This window comes from Littorina saxatilis, linkage group LG8, assembly GCF_037325665.1.
Source record: "Littorina saxatilis isolate snail1 linkage group LG8, US_GU_Lsax_2.0, whole genome shotgun sequence".
NCBI classification, from domain to species: domain Eukaryota; kingdom Metazoa; phylum Mollusca; class Gastropoda; order Littorinimorpha; family Littorinidae; genus Littorina; species Littorina saxatilis.
Window position 1 is genome coordinate 31,113,590 of NC_090252.1, and position 19,714 is coordinate 31,133,303.

Genomic DNA, 19,714 nt, shown 5'->3' on the forward strand with positions numbered 1-19,714 from the left:
ATAACACTCCACATTAAGTCGCATTTTAGCTTCTACAATTACAATAAACAACATAAAACAATACAGGCCGCTCTTAGAAAGCCAAATATATATATTTCAAAACAATGAGCGTTTAAATGTAAACTGGCTATTTTCAATCCATACATACTCTTGAAGTATACTACACCAGAATCAATCATTTCAATCAATAACACGCCCTGCAAACATTTCTTTCACAGCTTAGTCCACAGTACATTAAAAACAAATACAGTAAATTAAAATCAAATAAAAATCAGTCCCAATTACACTTACCATAAGCCGCCATAACACAATGACATTTTTCTCAAATGTGCCAGTCACACTGTGGAATGAGCTCTAAAAAAAATAGCTGCAATCCACAGTACATTAAAAACAAAATATAAATCAGTCCCAATCACTGACCCTTAAGCCGTTTTCGCACAATACATGTATAATAATGGAATTTTTTTAAATTTGCCAGTCACATTTGCAGAATGAACGCATCAAAACAAGCTGCGATGCACTATTCTGTGTTCACACTGGAAAAACATTGCCACACTTGTGGACCATTATACTTGGTAACTGGTCTTCTTTATTTAGCGTGTTCTGGAATCTCCCATTCCTCTGTGACTAACAGGCAGGATTTTGCATTTTAAAACTGATAAATTTGAATTTTTTTCTCCATTTTTATACTTGTGCTGTGTCAAATTTTGTTATGCTGTTGCGTTTGTCACTACTATATATTTAAAACTTCAACAAATCTTAATTTTCATTTTGAAAAGCCCGTGATTTCTGGCATCATTTTTTTTTTAAAGTAACAAGCTCATTCTCCTAAAATAAAACAGTCAGAGGACATACTGAATGAGGCGGTCAGCTTGCCTCATTGTATTACACAAGTCTTCCCTTTAACATTGTGCGTCCAGGAGTTTTACATTCCTGCACACTTATGGCCCTTAGAGGTTGTCTTGTGTGTATAATCACTTATTCAGTCCAGAGACATCCTGCTTGCTGCCGCGCGAGCCGAGAAAATGTTCCCTCTTTATCTTCACTGCGCTTGCTGCAAAACCCCTCCACACGGAGGTGTTTTCAGACACGTCAGACACCGGGTGTTATTCTGCTAATCAACCCTCTGCAAAAAGCCACATTTATCTAAAAAGTCAACGTTTTACACCATCCCTCTAAACTCCTTCACAATATCAGATAGGTCCCACACTGGCATCTGGCTGTTGATATCAAGCAGTTTTACATTCTTGCATATATTTATGACCCTTAGAGTTTGTCTTGTGAATGTGTAATTACTTATTCCGCTAAAAGTAAAAGGCACCCTCCTCTACAAAGTTCACAATATACACCATCCCTCTACACTCCTTCAGGCTTCTCAGTGTCAAAAATGACCCACACCAGAATCTGGCCGTTGATATTGTGCATTCAAACAGTTTTATATTCCTACACACTGACCCATAGAGTTTGTTTTGAATGTAAATTGTAATCACTTATTCATTTAACCTTTGCCGTGCTTCCTGGGTTCACCTGTACCCAGAGACACACTAAAATCATTGTAACTCTGGAACCATTAAAGGTATCGTTTTGAAATTTTAAGTATCTCTCACACACCTAATTTGCTCTCTGTCTGCAAATTTTTAGTGTGTACATGACAAAACATCAGAATTAATTGATTATGATAATTTACATAAACACTACCGATGGCGCGGGTTCACACATACCCATACTTTTAAAGAGTAGTAGTGATTGTAACTATCCCTCTGCCGACGGCGCGGGTTCTGCTACACCCATAATTACCAAAGCGGCGGAACAGTGTCTGTCTGCCTGTTTGTCTCCAAGAGACTGTCTGTCTCTCTGTTTGTCTGTCCGTATCTCTCTGTCTGTATGTCTGTTGTCAGTTGCTCTGTCTGTCTGTCGATCCGTCTATCCGTCTCTCTGACTGTCTGTCTATCTGACTGTCTGTCTCTGTCTCTGTCTCTCTGTCTGTCTCTCTCTCTGTCTGTCTCTCTCTCTTAGTCTCTCTCTCTGTCTCTCTCTCTTAGTCTCTCTCTCTGTCTCTCTTTCTTAGTCTCTCTCTCTCTCTCTCTTTCTTAGTCTCTCTCTCTCTCTCTTTCTTAGTCTCTCTCTCTCTTAGTCTCTCTCTCTCTTTCTTAGTCTCTCGCTCTCTCTCTTTCTTAGTCTCTCTCTCTCTTTCTTAGTCTCTCTCTCTCTCTTTCTTAGTCTCTCTCTCTGTCTCTCTCTCTTAGTCTCTCTCTCTCTTATTCTTAGTCTCTCTCTCTCTCTTAGTCTCTCTCTCTTTCTTAGTCTCTCTTTCTCTCTCTCTCTTTCTTAGTCTCTCTTTCTTAGTCTCTCTCTCTCTTTTTTAGTCTCTCTCTCTCTCTTTCTTAGTCTCTCTCTCTCTTTCTTAGTCTCTCTCTCTCTCTAGCTCTTTCTTAGTCTCTCTCTCTCTCTCTCTTTCTTAGTCTCTCTCTCTCTCTTAGTCTCTCTCTCTTTCTTAGTCTCTCTCTCTCTTTTAGTCTCTCTCTCTTTCTTAGTCTCTCTTTCTCTCCCTTAGTCTCTCCCTCTCTCTTTCTTAGTCTCTCTCTCTCTTTTTTAGTCTCTCTCTCTCTTAGTCTCTCTTTCTCTCTCTTAGTCCGTCTCTCTCTCTCTTTCTTAGTCTCTCTCTCTCTTTTTTAGTCTCTCTCTCTCTCTTAGTCTCTCTCTTTCTTAGTCTCTCTCTCTCTTTCTTAGTCTCTCTCTCTCTTTCTTTGTCTCTCTCTCTCTCTTTCTTAGTCTCTCTCTCTTTCTTAGTCTCCCTCTCTCTCTTTCTTAGTCTCTCTCTCTTTCTTAGTCTCTCTCTCTCTTTCTTAGTCTCTCTCTCTCTTTCTTAGTCTCTCAGTCTCTCTCTCTTTATTTGTCTCTCTCTCTCTCTTTATTTGTCTCTCTCTCTCTCTCTTTCTTAGTCTCTCTCTCTCTTTCTTAGTCTCTCTCTCTCTTTCTTTGTCTCTCTCTCTCTCTTTCTTAGTCTCTCTCTCTTTCTTAGTCTCCCCCTCTCTCTTTCTTAGTCTCTCTCTCTCTTTCTTAGTCTCTCTCTCTCTTTCTAAGTCTCTCTCTCTCTTTCTTAGTCTCTCTCTCTCTTTATTTGTCTCTCTCTCTCTCTTTATTTGTCTCTCTCTCTCTATCTTTCTTAGTCTCTCTCTCTCTCTTTCTTAGTATCTCTCTCTCTCTCTTTCTTAGTCTCTCTCTCTCTCTTTCTTAGTCTCTCTCTCTTTCTTAGTCTCTCTCTCTCTTTCTTAGTCTCTCTCTCTTTCTTAGTCTCTCTCTCTCTCTCTTTCTTAGTCTCTCACTCTCTTTCTTAGACTCTCTCTCTCTCTTTCTTAGTCTCTCTCTCTCTTTCTTAGTCTCTCTCTCTCTTTCTTAGTCTCTCTCTCTCTCTTTCTTAGTCTCTCTCTCTCTCTTTCTTAGTCTCTCTCTCTCTCTCTCTTTCTTAGTCTCTTAGTCTCTCTCAGTCTCTCCCTCCCCCTCTCCCTCCCCCTCTCCCTCCCCTGCAAGAGGTCGGTGAAGGGAAAAACTCGATGCAACCACTGAAGTAGCGCTGTGGGTTTCCCTGAACCCACCCCGTCGTTAGAGAAATAAACGATAAAAACCCTCTTTCAAATGTATGGGTTCAGACAAACCCGCATCGTCGTTAGAGGAATAAACGGTAAAAACCCTCTTTCAAATGTATGGGTTCAGACAAACCCGCATCGTCGGGAGTGTGTAGTCAAAAGCGGCATCCGGCAAAGGTTAAACAACCCTTTGCACAAAACCACATTTCTAGTGATGGCGCTAGTATTATTTCAAACCGGTCACAAACTTTTATGATGTAGAAAAAAACGGTAGGCTGGTCATTGGAACCAGTTAGAGTCCAACTCAGAGTACTGGTTTTATTGTTCTACCAGCAAAAAAAACACACCGCCGTAGTTCTAAAAAACAACCGGTAGGTCAAACCGGCAGCCAAATTTGTTCCGGTAATTTCTCGTTTCAACCGGTAAAATAACTGCATTTCTCTAACAAAGTTCACTGTGTACACCATCTGTCTACCCTCCTTCACACTGACCCTTCACTCAGTAACTTAGAGTTTGTCTTGTATGTAATCACTTATTCAGCTAAACAACCCTCTGCAAATAGTCACCCTCCTCTAAAATATCCATGTTGTACACCGTCCATCCCTCTACACCCCTTCACAGTGTCAAAACGGACACACACAGGTATCTGGCCTTTGATATTGTGCATTCAAGCAGTTTCACATTCCTACATACTGACCCTTAGACTTAGAGTTTGTCTTTTGAAAGTCGCTTGTTCATTTCAAAGCCTGTCTCTCAGGTGCCAGCAAGGAGACTTGTTCTGAATAACTCTCACTTAATTACTCTATTACACATGCATGCATTTAGAGCGCTTACTTCCCTTTGTTTATCAGATTTTATGTCTTTCTTTCTTTATTTGGTGTTTAACGTCGTTTTCAACCACGAAGGTTATATCGCGACGGGGAAAGGGGGGAGACTTGTCAATTGTTTTTTGTTCACAAAAGCACTAATCAAAAATTTGCTCCAGGGGCTTGCAACGTAGTACAATATATGACCTTACTGGGAGAATGCAAGTTTCCAGTACAAAGGACTTAACATTTCTTACATACTGCTTGACTAAAATCTTTACAAAAATTGACTTTATTCTATACAAGAAACACTTAACAAGGGTAAAAGGAGAAACAGAATCCGTTAGTCGCCTCTTACGACATGCTGGGGAGCATCGGGTAAATTCTTTCTCGTCCCAACCAATATGGGACTCCCCCTAACCCGCGGGGGGTTGCTGAGTGGTCACATACTTATGCATTTTTTCATAACATGGTTCAACTTGGCTCTGCACTTTGTGTGGAATTTTTCTGAATAGACAGCTATGATACAGTGTCGGCGTACTTATTCTTGAAGAAACACATAAATGATATGTTCAAGAGTGCTACATGACTTCTACATAAGTCAATATATATCTATATATATATACGACTTGTGTCTGTGTGTGTATCTGTCTGTCTGTGTCTTCGCGATGCACGGCCAAAGTTCTCGATGGATCTGCTTCAAATTTGGTGGGCTTATTCACAGAGACCCCGGACACAACCTGATCGATGAGATATTTCAACACGTGCTCTCAGCGCTGCTGAACCGATTTTCGTTTTTCACTGCACGTTACTATTTTTAGATCTCCCTTCCTTCGTGCGCCGGCGTCAATCCATATTCCCGTTTGTACGTTACTATATTTAGAAGGTCACTGCACGTTACTATTTTTAGATCTCCCTTCCTTCGTGCGCCGGCGATGCCGGCGTACACCCGGCAAAGCCGGGTCCCCGGCGATGGCCGGGTATTCGGCTCTACTTCTTCCCGGTGAAGCGGGTAATCATCTAGTATATATATATATTAGCAAATCTGCATAGAATAAAACAAGTCGCGTAAGGCAAAAATACAACATTTAGTCAAGTAGCTGTCGAACTCACAGAATGAAACTGAACGCAATGCAATTTTTCAGCAAGACCGTATACTCGTAGCATCGTCAGTCCACCGCTCATGCTCATGGCAAAGGCAGTGAAATTGACAAGAAGAGCGGTTTAGTAGTTGCGCTGAGAAGGATAGCACGCTTTTCTGTACCTCTCTTCGTTTTAACGTTCTGAGCGTGTTTTTAATCCAAACATATCATATCTATATGTTTTTGGAATCAGGAACCGACAAGGAATAAGATGAAAGTGTTTTTAAATTGATTTTGAAAATTTAATTTTGATAATAATTTTTATATTTTCAATTTTCAGAGCTTGTTTTTAATCCAAATATAACATATTTATATGTTTTTGGAATAAAAAAATGATGGAGAATAAGATAAACGTAAATTGGGATCGTTTTATAAAAAAAATACTTTTTTTTACAATTTTCTGATTTTTAATGACCAAAGTCATTAATTAATTTTTAAGCCACCAAGCTGAAATGCAATACCGAAGTCCGGGCTTCGTCGAAGATTACTTGACCAAAATTTCAACCAATTTGGTTGAAAAATGAGAGCGTGACAGTGCCGCCTCAACTTTCACGAAAAGCCGGATATGACGTCATCAAAGACATTTATCGGAAAAATGAAAAAAACGTCGGGGGATATCGTACCCAGGAACTCTCATGTCAAATTTCATAAAGATCGGTCCAGTAGTTTAGTCTGAATCGCTCTACACACACACAGACACACACACACACGCACATACACCACGACCCTCGTCTCGATTCCCCCCTCTACGTTAAAACATTTAGTCAAAACTTGACTAAATATAAAAAACAACTCAATTGGTGTTCGCCATCTTGTTTGAAGTCAAACGCCCTGCTGACGCTAGCAGTGGGGGACCCTCTCTCGCCTCATCTGATGGGTCATATCTTGCCAGCTTATGAGTCTCCGTAAGAATAGAATAGGTCGAATCCTGATGATTTTAATGTGAGCCCAAGAACAAAGCGCAGCATAAGAGATTCAAAATGCGTGACGCAAGTACGGCCAACTGCACAAGGCAAATGTGGCTGCCCCTTCAGAGTGTGCCTTGTAATCACTAATTCAAATTAATTACACTTTACACAAAGCCATGTTCATTTACAGTTTAAATCATCCCTTTGCATCCATTCACGGGATCAGAGTGAACTAATGCCGACATCCGATCTTCACATGTACCTGCCTTGTCCTCACTTATTCAGATCAACCACACTCTACACAAAGCTGTCCTCCTCTACAAAATCCACACTGTATACAGGGCAGGTTTCACAGTATTGCTTTGGTCACTGGAGAAAGTTTGTATGCTTATCATTTCTGTTTTAGATTGCATTGTGTAACATGCTTGGTATATTTTTGCTTGTGGTGGAATAAAGACATAGAAAAGACAATGTCAGCGCATTTTGTGTTGTTTGTGCTTTGTTACGATCTAAAATAACATTGCTATCGTTCAATTTGCGACAGACGTGATTTCCCGATTTTTACCATCACGTAATCATGAGACACGAAAAGTATCAACCCACACAGGTTTTAAAATCAAGACCTGATAATTGTTTGAAAGGAATGCAATTCGAGTCATAATCATATAAACATTTGTAAAAAAAAACAATTTTGTATGACTTTATCGTGACATCGAAAATCACCGCTCCTGCTCAAAAGTGTCGGTCGGGAGAAATACGCCACGACGGGAAACCAATTTACCTCCTAGTTTTTGCATACACACTATTTTCTTCTACAAACATATGTTTTTGTGTGTAAATAAACATACAGAACAGAATTACGGCAATGGAAATGTCAAATTCTTGTTTTGGAACTGAAAACGAATATTGCTATCGTTATCCGGGGGGCGTCGGGTGAAAAAAAATACGATAGCAATTTTTTTTTTTAGTTGAGGTTATTGTCTCGTTTTCACAGTTATGACCTTGACACGTATTCCTACGCACGCGCCATTTTGAACTCGTTCGACTGATGATGCATTTTGCTGCTAAGTTTGCTTTGTTCTCTTTAAAAACTGAATGAAAGTGTGTCTGTCACCAATGATAGCGTTTTCCAACGATCGCGATGCACTCATTTCAGGCAGTTTAACGCTTGTTTTGTGCTGAAAAGGTTGTTAATTTGCATTCGCTTTGATAGATAGCATGAAGGATTGTACTGGGTTTGAACTTACGCTCGTGATGGTTCCACTCTCTTCTCAAATTCGATCGTAGGGTAAGAAAAATGCTGGAGGTGGCAAAATTGTGCTATCGTTGGAATTTTGCCGCGACAGTCAAGTTTGGTTCAGCGCTATATCGTTTTAAGCCTTTTTATAATGTAAATATTAATCAAATTTCATTTATTAAGCTCAATAGCAATACTGTTAAACAACTTAAAGTGTATGTAGACCATAATTGCTTTTGCCAATGGCTGTGTGTCTTCAGAAACTGTTTATAATTTGGTCAAATTTAGGGGGGGGGAGTCATATCGGTGCTTATATGTCAGCTGACAGGTGTCCGCTATCCCTGATAGGGATTTTTTTGCATTCATTAAGGCCAAAAAAAAAAAAATTGTCTGTTTAGGGTAACCCGACCGACCCTATCGATTTGGCGCCGACCCAAAAACTTTTTTTTGATTTCAAAAAAAAAAAGAAAAAAAAAGAGGTAAAAATGCTAAAAAGAGACATTTGGCGTTTCATTTAATATACGTTAGTTTTGAAACATGTATTCATCAAATATAAGAAGTGAATGTTCAGCCAACATAGCATTTACACACACACACACACACACAAAAAAACAAAAAACAAAACAAAAAAAACCCTACCTACCGACCCTACTTTTTTTGGTCATGTTACCCTAAACAGACAATTTTTTTTTTTTGGCCTAATGATTAAACTTGCAAATAAATAAAAAATTTTAACTGTATTAAATGTTTGTTTCTGTTGTGAAAATGTGAGGTGAAAACCGTGAAACCTGCCACAGTTGTAGCAGTCTTTTATGGCGTCATTTTAAGTGCATTCAGAAACACTGTCTCTTACAGTGTGCCTTGCAATCACTTATTCAAATCCACCACACTCTGCACAAAGCCCCCCTCCTCTACAAAATCCACAGTGTACACCATCCTACAGCACCCCTTCACGGCGTCAGAGCGCACCCACGCCGGCATCTGCCCGTTGATCTTCTGGGCGCACTCTGCATGCAGACCGCTTCCGAACTTCTGAACGATACAGTTAGTGTCTGGCGTCAGCACAGCCTGACATACATGGAACCGCTCACCGCCGCCCCACTGCGCCGCCGCTTTCTGCTGGAAGGCAAGACACTGTTCCACCTTCATGGTGTTGGCCCAGGCAGAGAGGATGGTGTGCTTGGGCCACAAGTCGCCGAAATCCAGCCCGCTGCTGTCCTGGTAGAATATCACCGCCCGCTGCCCCTTCTCTCGCATGGAGCGCAGGGTGAGGGCGTTGAGCGAGGAGTAAGGACACAGCACCCCGTCAAAGACGAAGAGGAGGTAGGTGATGAGCTGCAGGTGATTCTCCAGCTCCATGTCGTAGAAGTGGTTGAAGTCCATGAGAACCACCTCGTCCTTGTGTTCGTCCAGAAACGTCTTCACCTCCTCCATCACCGTGGAGACCTTAGGGCCGTAGAAGGAATGCACAACGTACAGCTCCTCTGTGGGCGTGTGGTAGGCCACCCTGAAGTCCAGAAATCTCACCCCAGCTTTCAGCTGTTGGAGAACGGAGAGGCTCTGGCACTTGCTCCAGCGGAGAATGATGTCGAGCGCCATGGGGCCGATGAGCGGAATGCTGGTCATGTTCTTCAGGGACTGATCGGCGTCAGGACTGAGGCCCCACTCCTTCCGCAGTTCGTAGGACCCAGAGTTGTGGGAACCTGCACTCACACACACAAAAGAGAAAAATAAAGACAGGTGCACAAAAAACAAAACAAACAAGTTTTTTTTTCCTCATTCCACAGGGGCGGACGAGGGGGGGGGGGGGTGCACAGGGTGCAGATGCACCCCCCCTCCAGCAAAAAATAAAAATAAAAAAATAAATCAAGTCTTTAGTGATCTTCTTTTTTAAGCTGATTCTATGACCATTTCTAAGTTCAAATGGCACCAGATGGCACCATTTTGCTTCTTTGGGCCAAACAATTTTCCGGGGGGGCATGCCCCCAGATCCCCCTATCAAATTCGGGCGCTTCACGCCCATCACATTCACTTTCGATTCAAAGTGCACCCCCCCCTTACAAAGCAACTGATCCGCCCCTGTACCAGTGTGGGGAGGGGAGGTTGGCAGTTTTGTTAGCTGCATGTTAGCATCTTGCTTTGTCTGTCTGCATGTCTCATACAAGCTTAGGGTGTAACTGTAAGACTAACAAGTACCGTGTGTTTGTATAGATCTCTGCTGTATCTGTTGTTTCTCTACATGTATTGTAAACAAAGCTGTGCATCTATGTGTGTATGTGTTTCCCCACAAGCATGCCTTTAGATATAATCACAAAATCTTGTAAAGATTTAAAAGTAACAAAACAATGTGATGATAATGATAATTTCACAATGCTAACACAAACAAACCTACCAACAAGAAGCGATTGACAGCAAAGAGACCATACTGCTTTGTTGAATCTGTGTTGAACTTGAAAGTAAACGTACTTTTTTTTTTTAAATGTCTCAATATTTCATTTTCTAGTCAAATCATGCAGTTTGTGAGAGAATCAAAATAAGAGTGCTGAAGGTTTTGGTTGCTATTTAGTCGTTTATTTCTTTGTGTGTGTGTGTCCTATTTGAAACTAAATTAATAAAACAATGTATGCACAAATGTTCAGTGTATAAGTTATGTGTGTGCGTGTTAAAGCATGTGTCATTTTGTGTGTGCACATGATTTTGGAGCCATTCCATGGACAGTGTTTGCACAAAATTATGATGTCCTATTGAAATGTCTGAAAGCGGTCATGCTGAAGAGCTCAGGACATTTTTCCTAGATCGGTGTGAATTTGTAACAACATCCCTGAATGTGGAGGCTTAAATGCCTCTGAATTATAAGCTATGAATTTAACACACTAAAGTTCAAGATTACCCACAATATAATATAGGGCCTACTAATATCTGCAATCCCACAAAGATCTAATACATTGCTTTTTTTTTTCTTTTACAAATTTGCTTGGATTGGGAATCAAGTGAGGAATTGCCAAATACTGGCATGACAGTTGACACCTGCATGTACAGTCTGTGTACAGATACTGTCCTTCCCCATACACTTGATAGTGAAGTGTGCTTCACTACAGATCTGTTTTGGGTTTTATATATGGGATAAAACGTCACACCTGCGTGACCATCAGGATGTGACAGAAGACACACAGAGTAAAGATCAGTGAATGCGCTTACCCGGAATAGCAAGGTTATGAAGGGGAACATCTAGAAAGTGTGATGGCAGTTTCTCCATCCAATCAGCCAGACCTGCAGTCTTGTCATTATTACTGCTCGCATCTCCTTCCGCTGCTTGCTGTGACAGGCTACCGGAGTCTGGTTGCGCGGCCATGATTTGCGATTCTTGACAACTATCTGTTCAGTTTTGAGTGTTCTGGATCAAATCATTGAATAACTCTCTTTTGTTACTATAAGTTTCTGGATTTTGCAATGGATCAGCTTGCCAGTATTTATGACATTGTCTGAAGTTCTTCTCCTGTACAGGCGATTTCATGAGAGAGCAGAAAGTGTATATCAAGGGAGGCAACTGTAAAGTGTTAGACAATGTTTAATCGAATGCCGGACGTTTCGGGCCTAAGACGTTTCGGGCCTAAGACGTTTCGGCCCCATTTGGGACGTTTCGGCCCTAAAAGTCAGGACGTTTCGGCCCATTTCAGGATGTTTCGGCCCTAAGACGGTTCGGCCCTAAGACGTTTCGGCCCCAATTTTTTTTCTTCTCAAAAATCATATTAAAATATAACCTATATATAATAATATAGCGCCCTTGATGCGTGTACAGCTCATATTCAATCCAGATTACCAGAGTCGCCTTGTGGCGAGATATGTGCGCGTTACAAATTATTGTATTATTAAAGACATTCAAACAAATCGACAGTGTCCTTGTCTGGCTGTGTGAATGGGTATCGTGTGAATGAATACATGTCTATCTCTCTCTCCCTCACACGACACGTATTACCAATACCTGTCACAATATAGACCAGTTGGTCTAAGAGGACGTTAAACCCTAATAGTCAGTCACGACACGTGTTGTACGCACTCAGTCACATTCAATAGTTGTACGAAAAGTATTTGTATCGTGTGAAACATGTGACCTGTCTAAATTTCATGCAAGGCTGTGTGATGAAGGTGAACTGTTAATTGTGAGTGAAACTCATTGTTGGGGTGTATAAGAGAAGAGTGTTGCCTGGCGAGTGGGGTCAGTTGTCCAACACAGACAATGGATTTGTGTAGCTCATTGTTCTCACCCGCTGTGAAAGGTCGTCAACATGCACTTCAGTGTGACACCTGTGATGTGTGGCAACATCGTCTTTGTAAGACCGGTAAGCGATAATTTTTCCTCTGTAGCTGTTTGAATGTGTAGTGTGCGAGAATATGTAAAACAATTGTATATGGTATTTTAATATATAGAACAGATTCCATACAGCCAATTGATTAACGGAACAGTTGTTAACAGTTTGAAGTTTTTATTCTGGTTGGCTAGTGAAAATCCTGTCAAATGCAACACTTTTGGTTGAATACTCTAGTTTCAAAACGTTATAAACAATGCAGTTATAGCAACTGTGGTTTGTACCCGGCACGCCGGTAAGCAATTCTTTTTGGTGGACTGAACTTTCTTGAAAGTGACTCACCTGTCTGGCAAGTTAAGACTGATTTTGAGATCTGGCCATCCCTGCAACTGTCTTAATTTTGCAATGCTCTTCATGCAAGTTGCACTCAAATTTGTTATGTAACACTTGGTAAATTGTCCTAAATGATGCTTTAGTAAAAGTTGTTGTCTCCTTTCTCTTTCTAATATTGATTATTTTCTTTTTTTTCCTTTTGGAAGTGTTTTGACCATGTGCAACAGGCTGCAAGTCATTTTGGAGGAGGAAGCCCCTGATTGCATCTTTGTCAAAACCAGAAAGAGACTTCTACGTGTCTCCAAGAGTCAGCCATCACAACCACCTGTTACCCAGAGCCAGCCATCACAACCTCCTGTTCCCAAAGTAATCCAATCCTGTTGCCCGTTTTGATACAGGCAGCAACAGGGTGCACTTAGGAGGAGGAACTAGTAGAAGTAGAGAAAGCGGTATTAACATAACAGCTTTTTCCTCTTAACTATGAAACCACACAGATAAACAAGGAGAGCAACCCTTCCACAAAGTAAACAATCCTGACGACTCTAATTTCAACAATTTGTCAACTCATGTAAAAGCTTTGCCAGATCCAGATCTACTCTTTACACATGTAATGGGCAGAGCCAAACATTGTTGAACAGCTGCTTCGTTTCTGCAGAGATCTGTATCTGTAAGTTTTCAGCCTGAAAGGTGGGTCGCATCTAAAATATAAATGTTTGTCTTGTCAAAACCTATGTAAATTTTCCTACATTTTAAGACTCCCTCTTTTTCTGTACTGGAATTTTTTTTGTATCAGATTATTGTTTGGAGTTTTGAAAAGAAAGGTTCCTGTGTACACCATTATAGATATGACTTTTACTGTAAGTTACATGTATGTTTTTGGTATATATATATATATATAAAACATCAGAAATTGTGAAAGAAACAATTGAAAGTCAGCAGAGACTTTCTTCCGAGATTTGTTAAAATCTCTTAGCAGAGAAAGAGAGAGAAATAAGTATCCCTTCACAGACAGCCTATTGGGAGCATCAGACCCTCCTCAAGGGGGACCGAGATTTACAGAGCAAAGTCCCTAAAATATATATAAATATATAAAACTAGATATCTTTCTTCCCAATATGTTTATTGCCAAGTGGATGAAGTCATCAGATTTGATCTGCTGCTAACGTTTATCAACATAAGTAAAGTTTTTTGAGCTGACTGTATTGTGTGCATTTTGTTTGCAAGTGCTGATATGTTTGACTTTGTGCTTCAAAGTACGAGAACTCAGATTTTGTTCTGACACACTCATTGCATCATACAAACATCAATAGACACACACAGAAAGTGAGCCAAACAAACATTTTTTCTCAGAACATGTTATGGTATGCACAGGGGACATGAAAATTATGGAGAGAAGACTGTGCGCAGGAAGAAGAGAGAAACATTCAAACAAATGAAAACAAACCAGTAAATTGTTAAGGTTGCTCTTGGCCACTCTGGTGACATGCATTTTATTCTACCTATATTAGCGAAACCGATAGGCTAGATCCTCAAGGTCTAATCCTCGTCTCTGTTGCACAAACCCTTGCATCTTTTGCAGATGAAAAAAAGCTTGTGCCTTCCGTCTGCTGTTGTGTCTACACGGCTGATGAGTCGAATCCACTTTAATCTCGTTGTGCTGGTTTCTTCTTGTGTGTTGGATGCGGATCAGACCTGTTTACCCCCATAAGTGTTTTGGAGTAATGCTCAACCCCAAAAATAGTAATCCTGGCACAAAAATAGTAATCATCCAGCATTCGTCGCCAATTACAACGCACATGACAAGTGTGTCTGCGAAACGCAATCAGGATGCACATATATCCATCATTCACAAACAAAACACATCAGTCAATTTTTGTAGTCATCATAATTTCAAAAAAGATTACATCAAAAGCACATGCATCACTGATTCTTTTTCTTTTGCTCGTAGTAGGCCTTTTTCAGTGTGTCAAGCGCTTCTCTACTGTACTTGCGCCATACGCAAAGCTGTGTTGCAGACGATTTGTTTCCTCGAAAAAATGACGCAGCCAATGAGAGGCGTCTGTGCGGTCACGTGATTTTCCTTCTTTGTTCCATGTAAACGTCGGAACTGTTTAGTGGTGTATTTTTGTAAGAAAAAACAAAATCTGTAAATGAGTTTGTAAGAAAAAACAAAATTTGTAAATGAGGGCCGAAACGTCCTAGGGCCGAAACGCCCATTGGGCCGAAACGACCATTTGGGCCGAAACGTCCTGGTAAATTGGGGCCGAAACGACTTGGGCCGAAACGTCTTTGGGCCGAAACGACTGGCTCCCGTTTAATCGTAGTTGTCCTCGCTTGTTGACGTCTTTTAACTGCAAACTGGGAAAAAAAAGGCCGCTGCTAACGGCACGATATCGTTTGGCTAGCAAATATGCTAGCGGCACGATATCGTTTGGTTAGGCTGCTAACGGCACGATATCGTTTGGCTTGGTCTTCAACAAGCAAATATGCTAGCGGCACGATATCGTTTCGCTTGATCTTCAACCAGCAAATATGCTAACGACACGAAAAAACTTGGCTTTAGGAAGGCTAAAGTTTTAACAAAACTGAATGATGAGACTGAATAAGCTTGAACTTGTATCCTACGATCGATAACCAGGCAAGAGTGTAGTGTACGTCATACGTAGCAATCACGTAGCAGATTCATCACCATGCTGATGTTGGCTACCTATCACTAAGAAGAAGAAGAATACATCCTCAGCGGTCACGTCACTTTAGTAACAATATGGCGTCATGTATGACGTACTTCACATGGTGTCTTGGTGAATCCCGCGATATGTGTATGTTTGATTTTTATATCTCTTATATATATATATAATGTATATATCTTATTTATTTATTATTTTGTGTGTGTGCGGATTTGTAAAGCTGGATGAGACCGTAGCCTTAAAACTCTGGTTTATCCCGCTATAAGATAACATTATTATTATTATTATTATTATTATTATTATTATTATTATTATACCCCCAGTAAAAAGTGGGCTCTAACTCTATATACTCGTACAGCACTGACGGCGGAGCAGGGGGGACCATAGCCCCCAAACAAATGTATTGGGGGGGGGGGGGGGGGGGGTGGCAGAGTATCCTTTGGCCCCCCCCCCAAAAAAAAATAATCTGCCTAAAAAAAAAAAGTAAAGTTTACACGGTACACCCCCCCCCCCCCCCCCCCCCATCCCCCACACCTGCTCATCAACATTGTCAGACTTTAAGGGCCGAAAAGTTTCCATACCCGGCTGACAACATTGTCCGTATTGCTCCAGCCCCCCCCCCCCCTCCCCCCCCCCCTCCCCCCCCCCCCTCAACTTTTTCCTGCCAATTGAAAAAAATCATAAAAACCCTGGCCCCCCAATGACTTTGACGCTCCGCCGCCCCTGTAACAGGAAGATCTAGCTCCCATATCCGCATTCGGATAATTCTCAATGCTAATATGATGGGTGTGTATTTTATTGTTTAGAGGTCAATTATTGTTTTTGCTGGTGTTATTGATCCGCAGATCTTACACACACACACACACACACACACACACACACACACACACACACACACATGTATGCGCGCCATACTGTCGCACAATTCCACCCCTCTTCCGCTCGCAAACTGTCTCTCGCAAACAAACTGATCACAAATAAAGTTTAAGATTAAACACATTTGGACAAATATATTTATTTATTTATTATCATTGCTTAACGTCTAGCTGACTACGGAGAGCCGTCTCAAGTTGAAATCACAGAATTAGCAACATCAACGTGTTGATCACAAAGTTTAAGACCCAACATATTTTGAAATAAATAAACATCCCATTCAGTCTGAAGAGTCCAAACATTAATACTAACAGTTGAAATCACAGAATTAGCACATTGAAGTGTTGATCACAATGTTTAAAGGGGCAGAAAACAGCTAAAAACAACTTTGTTTAAAAAAACAACTTTGATGCATAGGAACCACTTTAGTGAAAACTGCATCACAAAGTTTAAGATTAAACATATTTGGACAAATATATTTATTTATTTATTATCATTGCTTAACGTCTAGCTGACTACGGAGAGCCGTCTCAAGTTGAAATCACAGAATTAGCAACATCAAAGTGTTGATCACAAAGTTTAAGACCCAACATATTTTGAAATAAAATTAATAAACATCCCATTCAATCTGAAGACTGAGTCCAAACATTAATACTAACAGTTGAAATCACAGATATAGCACATTGAAGTGTTGATCACAAAGTTTAAAGGGGCAGAAAACAGCTAAAACAGCTAAAAACAACTTTGTTTTAAAAAAAAACTCTTTGATGTATAGGAACCACTTTACTGAGTGAAAACTGCACATCGATAGCGCTGTTAGTTTGGCTGTAAATAACGTTTAACTTTGTAGTGGAAGTACAATGACGTCATTTTTATTTTATAACGGGCGTAACTCGCTTCAAAATTGACCAAAATTGATGCCGTTTTTTTGCTTTTGGCGTTTTGAACTGGCGTGTATGTGATGTCTGGCAGAATCGCGTCACAGCTTCATGTAAATCACTATAGGAATCGAAATGCTGGCCAACATGCAAACACCGATCATTCTCCGCCATGATGGACAGCAATACCTGCGTTTTTCCTCAGATCACATTAGACTCTAAGTTAGAGTCAGTGACCGGCCAAGATACTTGAGAAGCAAATTTCCTTACTTTTTCACATCTCAGTTTATTTTATTGTATTGTATGTGTAGCAGACATGTTGGCCCACCGCCGGGCTGATTTTATACTGTGTGACCCGGCCGGGCGGCGGGCGGCCCGTCCGTCCGAGTCAGTTCGACCACAACGTAGGTCGCATCATTAATTAGCGGCATGATTACGGCTAAAAAAAAAAAACTCAGAAAAAATCAATTCTGCGTTCTTGATAGCAATTTCGTCCAAACGTTAAACTGACTCCAGCTTTTGCTTTTCTTATTTTTCTCTATCGTCCAAGCCCATAAAATCGAACAAAGCGGATTGCGTTTGGATTTCCCTCTTTGAGATGACTGAGATTGCCCCCCTTGGATCGTTCCGTGCCAAGGCCAGTTTCAGTACTGGCCGGGTGTCCAAGATGAGTGACTGAGTGACACACACACACACACGACACACACACACACATACCTGACACGCCGTCTCACACACACACACACACACACACACACACAAACACACACACACACACACACATACACACACACACACACACACACACACACACACACACACACACACACTTCAAGTCTTTACTGATGACTCGGACTCCCTTACGTGGCCAGACTTTCATTGGGCCCGGTTATCTCACCGTGGCTGTGACCTGTAGGCCTACTCTTGGGTCACAGCAAGGGCCGGAATGAACTGTGCATGCAATTAAACTGTCTGTCTGTCTGTCTGTCTGTCTGTCTCACGGTCTCCCTCCTTCCTTTCTCTCTCCTCAGTTCTCATCTCAGTCTCTCTCTCTCTCTCTAATATCCGTGTAAATATGTGATTAGATTAGTCCCCTCTCTGGGCGAGGCAGCTGGTTGAAACTTGAAAAGCTCGTTGTATTGCTTATGCCACAACCCTCGAAAAATGACATTTGATTTGATTTGATTTGATTTGATCTCTCTCTCTCTCTCTCCGGGCTCTCTCTCTCTTTTTTTCCGCCCTCTCTCTCTCTCTCTCTCTCTCTCTCTCTCTCTCTCTCTCTCTCGTCTCCTTTGCCCCCTCTCTCTCTCTCTCTCTCCTTCGCATCTCACTCTCTCTCTCTCTCTCTCTCTCTCTCTCTCTCTCTCTCTCTCTCTCTCTCTCTCTCTCTCTCTCTCTCTCTCTCTCTCTCTCTCTCTCTCTCTCTAGTATTCTGTTTATCCTACATACTGTACTTACGTGTATTTTACTGAAAATGTCCTGCAGTCGAGGCAGCTAACTTGAAGACGCTCAGTGTTTTGGAACCTCGATCTCTTCTGAAGCCTTGTGCAATCTATTGGGTCAAAGTAAAGAAACGTCACTCTGAAAGTGTGGCGTGACGTGTTAGTTCTAAAAATTCATCGAGGGTAATTAGCGAGCGCAATTTTTGTTTCTATAATGACGTTTTTGTCTCGGTGTTTTTGGCATCATCAGCAGTGGAAAAACAGGTCCCTGCCAGACTTGCTTGACATGACCTCATCGATATGACACACGTGTGATTTGAACGATGATTATCTCACGAGTGTCTCTCTCACGTATGTATGATACTATGATAACAATTACACATTAACATGCTTCCATTTGAAACTTCGAGGTCTTCATCGGGGATTGACGCCTGACCAAAGGTAATTGAAGCCCGACGGAGCGAAGCGACGGAGGGCTTCAATTAGACTTTGGGAGGGCGTCAATCCACGATGAAGACCGAGAAGTTTCAAATGGAAGCGTGTTAATGTTATTGTAATTCAATCTGACGACGATCTCTTTCCTGCTTTCATGCGATGGTAAACAGACAGAATTGGTTCTGTTCTGTTCACACACTGCTTTCAGTCCACCTACCTGCAAGGGTCAAGTCCCAAGAAATATGTCTCTGTATTCCTATCGTATCACTCTCCTCCTGTTTTGTTTTCTTTCACATACAGTTTCCCTCCTTTTTTGACGGGTTTCTGGACAGCAAACTCAAAACAAATTCTTTTCATCACAAAAGCGATCTTTGGAATTGACTGACGTAGTCCGAAAGAATTCATGCATCAACTTACGTCACGTATTCGGCGTCATCACTTCGCATACCGTATGGTCTCGGTATTTCGTTGGTACTTCATATTTCCTACTTGTAAAATGACCCTCAAAGCTAACCGAGACTAGTTGAGGTTGTATCAATGCGCCTCGCCAGCAGGTTGTTAATGGCTTTTTTAGCGAGTGGTTATCGACAATTAATGACCGGTAATTTTTAATGAGTTGGGGCATTCTGACCAATCACAGGGTCTGTTTCATTAAAACGCAAACTCGATTGAATTACAATTACACATTAACATGCTTCCATTTGAAACTTCGAGGTCTTCATCGGGGATTGACGCCCGACCAAAGGTAATTGAAGCCCGACGGAGCGAAGCGACGGAGGGCTTCAATTAGACTTTGGGAGGGCGTCAATCCACGATGAAGACTGAGAAGTTTCAAATGGAAGCGTGTTAATGTTATTGTAATTCAATCTGACGACGATCTCTTTCCTGCTTTCATGCGATGGTAAACAGACAGAATTGGTTCTGTTCTGTTCACACACTACTTTCAGTCCACCTACCTGCAAGGGTCAAGTCCCAAGAAATATGTCTCTGTATTCCTATCGTATCACTCTCCTCCTGTTTTGTTTTCTTTCACATACATTTTCCCTTCTTTTTTGACGGGTTTCTGGACAGCAAACTCA

General features: G+C 41.3%; 1 protein-coding gene across 1 annotated transcript; it reads right to left on the reverse strand.

Moving 5' to 3' along the window:
* Positions 1–8,509: 8,509 nt before the first annotated feature.
* On the reverse strand, positions 8,510–11,193 carry LOC138973280 (PI-PLC X domain-containing protein 3-like). The gene is made up of 2 exons (XM_070346000.1): positions 10,879–11,193; positions 8,510–9,383 (listed from the first exon to the last, which is right to left on the reverse strand). The coding sequence occupies exons 1-2, from the start codon at positions 11,030–11,032 to the stop codon at positions 8,548–8,550; spliced, it is 990 nt and encodes a 329-aa protein (XP_070202101.1). The 5' UTR covers positions 11,033–11,193; the 3' UTR covers positions 8,510–8,547.
* Positions 11,194–19,714: the final 8,521 nt, after the last annotated feature.

Excerpts from the sequence above, each read along its gene's own strand:
- LOC138973280 (XM_070346000.1), bottom strand. The coding sequence starts at position 11,032 with ATGGCCGCGCAACCAGACTCCGGTAGCCTGTCACAGCAAGCAGCGGAA. Across the intron at positions 9,384-10,878 it reads TCATAACCTTGCTATTCCGG|GTTCCCACAACTCTGGGTCC; the intron begins GTAAGCGCATTC and ends GTGTGAGTGCAG.